The following is a 10,097-nucleotide window of genomic DNA, read 5'->3' as shown; positions in this document are numbered from 1 at the left end:
AGTGGATTATTTACAGACTTCTTAAGTCTCTGAGCATGTGCTGCTACAACAGAGGAATACAAAGAAACAATGAAATAATGATTTTTCAACGTGGTGCAACACAGTGTTTTTCTCTCCATCTTGTACTGTAACTATGCTTCACTGGCCATGACTGGACTGATGGATACCATACACAGTATATACAGCATGCGTCAGTCACCACACATGTTGCAGATCCCTGATTCAGACAGACACTTACAGGCCACTGCACTTGTATGTTATGAAGTAAGGGAAATAGGCCAGGGCAAAGCAGTTCCCGAAGTGAAACAGTGTCATGGTGTCTGGTCACAAAACTCAGCTCCCTGGAGAGAAAGAGGAAGAAGAGAGGACTTCACGGACTGTTGATACAACAGGACACAGGTTTTTTTCTTTTTTAAATACAAACATATTTTATTAAATGTGGAAAAATAGTGAAAAAATAAGTGAAAATCACAACTTAGAGGTCAAAGGAGACAAAACAATGTCATGATTTGACCGACTAAGAGCCCCAAACTTAAAAATATTCAATACACTCACTGTGTCATCTAAGATAGACAAAGCAGCATATTATTGCACGTGAGAAGCTAAAAGCAGACAATGTAACGTTAGCAGCAAACTGTAAATCTATTTCTAAATTGCTGCTGGTTGATCGGCTAATCGATTAACGTTAATTGTTTCAACACTCATATGACGATTTGTAGCCACATTCATTATTTGTTTACTTTTTGACTTTACATGTTTATGTCTACTGAACAACAACTGTAGCCTACTTTATATAAAGTAATTATCAGTTTCAGAGGATGCTACACTGACGCCTGTACCGTGTCGTGCTGCAGCTACATTGACACAAACAGGCTAACGGGCTGATTTACAGTGTTTACAAAACAATAGCAAGTCTGTCATCGCCAAATACAAATGTTTGGCAGGTTTCTGTTTTACTTAATTTACAGAGCTATTCAGCTATACAACGTTAAAGTCATTGAGGACATTAATAATCTGGGCACGAGCTGAAGTTAGCTAAACTAACTTGCAATCCTGTCGCTGGTTAAACGTGAGACACGTTTCTGTATGTAGAGGTCTCGAGGATACTTTATATCTGCCGTGTTGGTCTTCATTAAGCTACCATTTAAACAGTATAGCAGCTACTGTAGAACAGAGCCTTTCAGTATCAGCACTTACTAGGTTTGAAGAGCTCGGGAGAAGCAGGTTGTCGTGCTACGGGCTGTCGAATGACAAACGGAAGTGGAGTCGGCTCAACCTCCAAATGCGTCCGACTACACCAGTAGTAATTTACCAATATGTTCCACAAGATCAGGGTAGGACATTTCCATATTTTTTGGGGGGCAATTTTTGCCCCCACTAACTGAAATCCAGGGGCATTTTCAAAAAATTGGGGGCACTTTTTGAAACTTGTGGAAAAACATTTAATCTTCAAAATAATAAATATACTTTAGGCTTACAATATATGAGCAATTGTCATCAAATGGCAATAATAAGACTATTAGGCAGTAGTCTACAGATTCAAAGTGTTTTCTTAGATTTTTTAAATAAAAAACAAACATAAATCAGACAATCATATTCTATTTTATTCTTATTTCTTTGTGGTTATTTATTGTTATTATTAAATGTTTTAAACAACTATTAACAATTATTAAGTCAACGATGCCTTGATTACATATACATCAGTCATTGTATGGAATTATTGAGAAAAAATATTTTTGTAGCACCTCAAATATTGTGATATTACCCATTTTTGTCATGAACTTATGAATTAGTCATGTGGAAGTTTTGAGAAAAACATTTTTATAGCACCTTAAATTTTTTTTAAATGTCCCATTTGAAGGTACAAATTCAGTTCAGAGTTTTTAATTCGTTTGTATTGTTATTTTCAGGTAGTCATACTGATCCAGATGACTTTAGAGAATTTATTTTAGAGGCATATCTAAAACTCAGACGGGGGAGGATTTGAGTTGCTCAAAATCTCTAGAACAACACGGTCGCCAACTGATCATCATACCATGTCCCAATGAGGGTTACCATGTGAGACATTTGAAAGATCCACAAACACAGATTGGTCATGCTACAATTTTCATCCGACCACTCCAAAGACACCTGAATCTGGAACCCTGTAAGATCCTCACTTTTAAATTGGTGTTCCCATATGAAAATGGCAAGAGTATGAACATTTACACAAGTATAGCTTGTTACATTTTAAAATTATCTTGTTTAGAGGCACGTCAACCAGAATGCAGTAATGAGCTAGTTGGACCACCTCAGAAATGTGTGATGTGTGGAGAGGAGTTCCCTTTTTCAAGAATCAAGGCTCTCAGTGATGAGTGCGTGAGGTATTGCTCTACAGAACTAAAACGTCACATTTGTCAAGCACTCAACTAGTCGTGCATCAGACATTAAGCATTAGGCTCTGGAGTCTGCCAAAAGATGTAAAGCATTTTGAATGTGGATGATCCTGTATGATCCTGAATATTGGTCTTGAGGGAAATTTGAATGGATTTATTCTATTCTATTCTATTTATATGACCATTCTTTTCTAATTGCAGAGTTTTTGTGAATGTGTAATGTAATATAAAATATACTGGCCCCAATAACAAAACGTGCTTCTCTTTACCCAAGAACACCACAGAACAGTGGTGAGGTAGAAGTTGTGGTGACCACAGAAAGTGCCTCCCGAAGTGAAGATAGATTTGTGAGCATGTTGACAAGACTACAGGGAAGTGAGACAACAAGGGCCAGCAACACAAACTACTGCGTGCCACCTCTCAGGGACATGTGGCTGCTCCTGAGATAGTTGACCTGGATCCCACTGAGGAGAGAGGCTTCCCAGGTGTGTTACATCATTTAATCATCACATAATTTACTGCAATAAATTGTTTCTCTACATATCAATTCATCCAGTATTAATTGGAATAATTTAAAAACTCTGTTTAGATTGGAAAATTCTTTCAAATCCCAGTGAGGCAGCAAAGAGATTCAAAGAAGACATTTTAAGGCAGCATGCAACAGGAAAGTCATTCTATCTTACATGGATCTTGGAGACAGTGCAGAGGACAGGCCTTTCTTTTTAGAAGCGGGCTAATGCTGAGTGGGCTTGCCCCTTGACATGCACACTCAAAGGGTAAATTGGTTATACACGCAAAACTAAAGATAAAAAATGATCTTATATTCACTCAACTGATATCTGTACTGTTTATTTTGCTTTTTCAGGAGATCCAGCAATTGGTGATGGCGTGACTCGCCATTTCTTTGCAAGCATCATGTCCAAACGTCAGTATGGTTTTGAGATGAATTTTGGTAAGTGAATATTTACTTTGGCTGATGGCTGGTTGTCAGCGATCAGGCTGTGTTTGGGTTGCAGAGAATACCTAAAACCTTAAAAAAACAAACCAATGTGATGCAGCTGCTGTGGCCCTGTAGGTTTCTACAGAATCACCCAAAGTATTCAGTGGCTGATTGATATTTCCTTACTAATTCTCTATGGAAGTTTGAATATCTATATCATTTACATTCTGCACTATCAATGTTCATTCACTTTTCTCTTTTTATTGAAGTACCAGGAGGAACTCTTCTTTTTGAGGGGGAACAAGATCATCTGATTCCCTCCACTTGGCATTCCGTCCTGCAGGTCAGTTTTTATCAGAATTCACAGACTTTCTGACCTCTATTATCAAGCTAGACAAAGTGCTTCTGGTTGGTGATTTTAATCTGCATGTCAATGATACCACAGACTGTATAGCTACTGAGTTTCTCAATATTACTGAATCTTTTAATTTCACGCAACATGTTTCTGGCGCCACTCACAGGGGTGGTCACACCTTGGACCTTGTGTTTTCTCTGGGTCTTGATATTGATAATACCCGTTGTGAGGACCTATTGATCAGTGACCATAAATGTATTTTCTTTGATCTTTCTGTCAATGCTGACCCCTTGTGTCTGAAACAAACATTCCACTCACGCATTATTACTCAGAGTACAGCTGATCAGTTCTCGATGCACTTCTGCTGTGACTTTTACACAAATCTCAATGATGTTGAACACTTGATACAGTCCTTTAATGAACATTGCACCACTTTGCTGGATAAAGTGGCACCTCTTAAGGAAAGGACCAGGGCTGCCTATAACACTACTCCGTGGATGACAGAAGCTGTGTGCAGCGTGAGACAGAAGTGTCGCAGGGCAGAGCGACTCTGGAAAGCTACTGGGCTAGAAGTGCATCGTTTATATCTGAAAGACCTCAGAGTTTCTTTTAATACCACAGTAAAGGAAGCTAGAACTGCTTATTTTGCCAACCTAATCTCTTCTTCAAAGAAAAATCCCAAGATTCTGTTTGACACAATTAGAGGAATTGTTTCACCACCTGTCTCCACTGTACCATGCTATTCTGTTGACGATTGCAACAAATTCCTGATCTATTTTAATGATAAGGTAACAGGTATTAGGTCTGGCATTCGGCCTGGGATCTGTTCGGCTACTTGTAGCTCCTCGCAATCTCCTGCTGTTATGGGCTCTTTCCAGCCTATCAGCCTTCAAGACCTGATGGACTTAATTAACAATACAAAGCCATCAACTTGCCCTCTGGATATAATTCCATCCTCTCTATTTAAGAACGTTCTGTTAACTATTGGCCCTGCAGTAACATCTATTGTCAATTCCTCATTGTCTACAGGAATTGTCCCTTCCTATTTCAAACATGCCACTATCCAGCCCATATTAAAGAAACCTAACTTAGATCCAGCTTTGCCCATGAACTACAGGCCCATATCAAAACTGCCTTTCCTGTCCAAACTTTTAGAGAAAGTGGTGGCCAAACAACTTACTGCTGCACTGGAGAGGCACAACATGTATGACAAGTTCCAGTCTGGGTTTCGTAAGCAACACTCTACTGAAACCGCTCTCCTGAGGGTTTCAAATGACATTCTCATGTGTGCTGATGCAGGTGACTGCTCTGTGTTAGTTCTTCTGGATCTCAGTTCTGCATTTGACACTGTAGACCATGACATCCTGATTAAGAGGCTACGTGATTGGGTGGGCATAACTGGCATAGCGTTAGACTGGTTTACATCTTACCTCAGTGACAGAAGTTTCAATGTCTCTGTGGGTGCTTTTGTGTCTGTTACCTCTCCACTGTCTTGTGGTGTACCGCAGGGCTCGGTTCTGGGGCCTCTGTTATTTTCACTTTATCTGTTACCTTTGGGACCGATCATAAAAAGCTATAATGTGTCCTATCACTTATATGCAGACGACATCCAACTTCATCTGTCATTCAAACCCAGCGAGGCATTCACATTAACTAGGCTCCTGGACTGTGTCAATGCCATCAGAGACTGGACGGCAGAAAACTGCCTGCAACTCAACGACTCTAAGACGGAGGTCCTAGTTATTGCTCCAGAGGAGTTTGTCCCCATGATCAGGCAGATTATTAGTCCTCTCTCCTCTGCTTCCCATTGCAACCTGCGCAATCTTGGGATTTTCTTTGATCGCTCCATGTCATTTGACCCTCATGTTAAGCAGCTGTCCAGGTCATGTTTCTTCCATCTAAGAAATATCAGTAAACTGAGATCTGTATTATCAACGCCTGAATTAGAAATGATCATACACACATTTATCTCCTCTCGCATTGACTACTGCAACTCACTTTTTACATCACTCAGTGTATCTGCTCTTAACCGTCTGCAGGTCATCCAAAATGCTGCCGCCAGATTACTCACCAGGACAAACCGACGGTCTCACATCACCCCCGTACTCCGATCTCTCCACTGGCTTCCTGTAGCATCTCGGATACACTTCAAAATTCTCACCATCACTTACAGAGCACTTCACGGTCAGGCTCCGACTTATGTAGCTGATCTACTTCGCCCCTATTCACCCGCCCGCACTCTCAGGTCAAATGCTCTAGGTCTTCTGTCAGTCCCACGCACACGATTTAAGACCCGTGGTGACCGAGCCTTTGAGGCAGTGGCCCCGAGGCTCTGGAATGCTCTGCCTGCAACTCTACGCCTCGCCGATACTGTGGATACTTTTAAAAGCCAGCTAAAAACCCACCTGTTTAGGCTGGCGTTTGTGTAAAAGTAAACCCATGTCCTAGACCTGCTCTTAACATTTGTTTTACATTTTTATTTTATTTTTATTTTATTCTTTAACATTTTTTATTCACTCTGTGTATGTAATTTATTGACCGTAGGGTCACATTGTGTTTTTTATGCTTTTAAATGTCTGCTCTGTTAAGCACTTTGTGATAGTACTGTCTGTGAAAAGCGCTATATAAATAAAATTCATTCATTCATTCATTCATTCATTCATTCATTCATTACCTTTTGGAGAGTGACTTCTTTGTTGTTGCTGGCCGAATGATTGGTCATTCATTCCTCCATAGTGGGCCATGTCTTGGAGGACTCAGCCCAGCTATCCTGCATGTGCTCTTTGGTGGATCCCCAGAAGAAGCCATAATAGATATTGAGGACTGTGCTGACCTTGATATCCGTGAGACAATCAAAGTGATAAAATACATTTTCACAGTAAGATTTTAATGATAAAAATTCGGGGCAAGGACAATAAAAGTAATACCTGATGTCAGAAATTTTTCTCAGAGATTTATAATACCACAATCACATGATTTACTAATTTCAACCAGCAGGGGGTGCTGAAGCAATATTAAAACCATCAACGTAAGTCCATTTCTTGAAAACATGTAATTATAGTGACGGATGTCATCATGTAAAATGTGTTTTTAGCGCAAACACAGTTTTAACAGGTTCCCAACATGCTGTTTAAAAGAGATACAAAATGACATTATTTGGGATGTGGTTTGAGACCAGTGGGTGGTGTCAACCACGTGATTGATAGTTATTGACAAGTTGTCCTCTAGTTGTCCTATTTGTTGTATCAAATCTGAATATTATGCAAGTCTTGAGAAATCAGGAATTCTAATCTATTCTAATTCTAATTGTCATTATTAGCTGGAGGGTGCAGCAGACTTGTCACCTGAAGAAAATAACCTCATTAATGAGTTGGCACTGTTCTGGGATTTGCCTGCAGTCACATCTGACAACAGAAGATGGCTGCTGGACAAACTGCTCCTCCATGCTGTGAGTATTCTGATCTGTACTGAATAGATCATACAAACCAGATCGACGAATCAGAGTTAAGGTTCTGATGTAGGACAACATTTTGTCGTTCACATTTTGTCTTTTTTTGTGACATACACAGATGGATGTTGATGAGTTTATTAAGTAATGCTAATTAGACTATTAGTCAAAGATGAGTAAGGCTGCTTTGCTTTTCTGTTGTGATGCAAATGTTTTGCAGGTCCTTGGAAGAACCTCAAGACAAGTGAAACAGTTACGAAGGGGGTTAAAAGAGACACCGATCTGGCCTTTGCTAACTGAGAGGAAAGACACAATTCCCCTCTTTACAAGAGCATCTGATGTACAGTGCACACCACAGGTAAGTGACCCCATGATGCAAAGTCAAAAACACTCACACAAATGACTTTCTCAGAAATGACATGTGTTTTCTACCCTCTGGCAGCCATTGGTTTCACTTCATTACAATAAACATTAACCTGGTGAGATCTGAAACGTGTTTCAATGAAATGATCACAGTCAGCATTTGATCTCTACCTACATCACATCACTGCATGGACAAGTACTGCTCAAACATGGTTGTCCTGAAGTCCTTGCAAGTTGAGTTTCATAGAAATGAACTGACACTAATTGCTGCCTAAAAGGAAGGAAACCAATTTTAAAAATGTGTTGCCATGCAAAAACCTCCAGTATGGTTCTTTAAAATAACAACTATGCCCTGATCGAATTACAATTTGGATTATTAGAATTGAAAATGTCTCATTTTCTATTCTGCTGTTTATTGTGCTTTCTATTCTCTTGTTTGTTTGGAAACACAAGTTGCTTAAAAGGATAAGTTGACTGCCTGCCACTTAAAATTAACCTTAGCAAAGCTCTTCATCAGACTTCACAATAGAAATAGAAGGTTAGTCTGGGGTTAGCGCTGTTGGAATATTAGCTGAACTAATCACAATTTAAACCTCTTTACAATCACTTTACAACTATATCATTATCATGTCACCTGCTGCCTGCCTCCATAGACACACACACACACGTTTCTCTCCCATCTTTTATGGTACAGTGTGCAATGACAGAAACATGTATGTGGCGACGTGATATAGTGCACACTGCACACACACACACACGTACAGCTCACAATCTGCATCGCGACCTTGGCTTGTTCTGATTTGTGATTACTATTCAAACAGGTTTATTATCCAAACCCAAGTATAGGAAAGGACAGTTTGCCCTACTCAGACATAATGATGGCAGTTTATTCAGGACAGAGTTTAAAAGCTGCCTTTCTCCTCATGAGACTGAATGGCACAGATGATTCCTCACAATCATTTATCGTGTTTCCTCTGAACAGTCGCTGTGACTAGATTAAAGGCAGATCTATTTATTTCAGGACTGTGTTTTTCCCGTGGCGAAGCTACCGGTACAATATTTGTATGTTTTGTACCTGCAAGCTCACACTGAATGTAAATGCGCGCAAGTCTGAGGCAAGGACGGCCCCCAAAGTCGAGACATTTTGACATCCCTTCCTTTTTAAAAAAAAAAAGGGAGCTGTGCTAAAATGAGCTTCGCTGAACCGGATTAGCGTCAGGTGGTTGGGGAATAAACACAACTAGTAGATGTTTTCACAGTAATGCCAATATAGAACTGTGAGCGTGTTTATCTTTTGTGTCCTCAGATGCTGCAGGACGTAGTGGCTAAAGCGCTCAAACACCACGGGATCACTGCCGAGCATGAGTGCTTTGAGGCCTGCGGCAAAAGACTGTTTGACATCTCGAAATTCTACCTCAAGGTTGGTCTGTTTACTGCCCACACGCAGTCAGCGCCGTCCTCCCTTTGACAGTTTCTTTATTTGTATGCTTTGTATCCAGGACTTGTACTGCAATTTTGACCATATGTTTTGTTAGAGATCCTCGCAACAAATTAAAACAATAATAGGAACAGTTTGAAGACATCCATTTCTGATATTTTTGCCCAAAACACATATTTCCATCTATTTTCTTTTGTGGCTCCTTGTAAATTGTGATTAGGCGTTTTTGTTTGATAGAATACAAACACTGAGGAAAAGCTGTTGCCAACATTGCAACATTGAATTTCTTTTGAGTGTTTGTTTTTGTGTAGATAGTATTTTTCATTGCTATTTTTCTTTCTGTAAGTATTTGGCATCACTGCAGGCACCTCAGGTTTATAGGACAATGGATACCACACTGAAGAAAAACACACATTACTTGATGGACAGTTGACTTATTTTTGTCTGCATATCATTTATTCCTGTGACGCATCACTGGCCTGTTTCAAGTGTTTGATTTTGATTATGGACAAATATGTAGTTTAATCTAATACAACTCACTGTATGTAGTCATTTCCCTCTGAAATGTATTGCAGGATAAAGTAGCTGAAAATGCTCAAGAATATTTTATCGATATTTGAGTACATGTTCCACTTTGCTTTTTTTCTCTACTCTGTTCTACCAATATCCTCTCCCCACTTCAAATGTGTTCAACTTTGGCCTAAAATATCTGATGTGTATGATGTAAAGCCCACTTGAGTTTACCGTACTCTGTCAGTCAGAGTGATCTCCTCTTCTGTTGTTTGATCCCAGGATCTGAAGACATCTCGTGGTCTGCATGAGGAGATGAAGAAGGCAGCCAGCAGCAACGTCAAACGGGTAACTCCACCAGACACCAATGGTTCTCACCTTGGCTTTGTAGTCCTTCTAAACCTAAATGTTTTCTTGTTCTCGGTCATTGACTGGGTGTTGGAGAAGACTTCAAGGAATTAAAGACTTAAAGAATACGAGAGAAAAACTTCATTTTATGTGATTTATTTTTATTACAGCTAAAAGAAGGTTCCACCTTTTATTTTAGATTAGAAGAACAATAGTTCTATTGCCAACAACTATTGCTGGAATAAACAAGTATGCTCACCTTAAAACATATTGGCTGTGGATGAAAACAAAATACATAACACACATGTGACAACACATTG

At 39.6% G+C, this 10,097-nt stretch overlaps 1 protein-coding gene across 1 annotated transcript in view; it reads right to left on the bottom strand.

Annotated features, from left to right (window-relative positions):
- The window catches only part of tmem147 (transmembrane protein 147), an 8,299-nt gene extending 7,049 nt beyond the window's left edge, over positions 1–1,250 (bottom strand). Inside the window, exons 1-2 of the mRNA XM_079275616.1 lie at positions 1,198–1,250; positions 239–341 (exon numbers count right to left, since the gene is read on the bottom strand). Coding sequence (XP_079131742.1) covers positions 239–315 — 77 coding nt within the window. The 5' untranslated portion in view covers positions 316–341; positions 1,198–1,250. The remainder of the gene's footprint in view (positions 1–238; positions 342–1,197) is intronic.
- Positions 1,251–10,097: the final 8,847 nt, after the last annotated feature.

This window comes from Melanostigma gelatinosum (assembly GCF_949748355.1).
Source record: "Melanostigma gelatinosum genome assembly, chromosome: 9".
In the NCBI taxonomy this organism is placed as follows: domain Eukaryota; kingdom Metazoa; phylum Chordata; class Actinopteri; order Perciformes; family Zoarcidae; genus Melanostigma; species Melanostigma gelatinosum.
The sequence above is the reverse complement of the archived record's forward strand: the minus strand, read 5'-3'. Positions and strand labels throughout refer to the sequence as shown.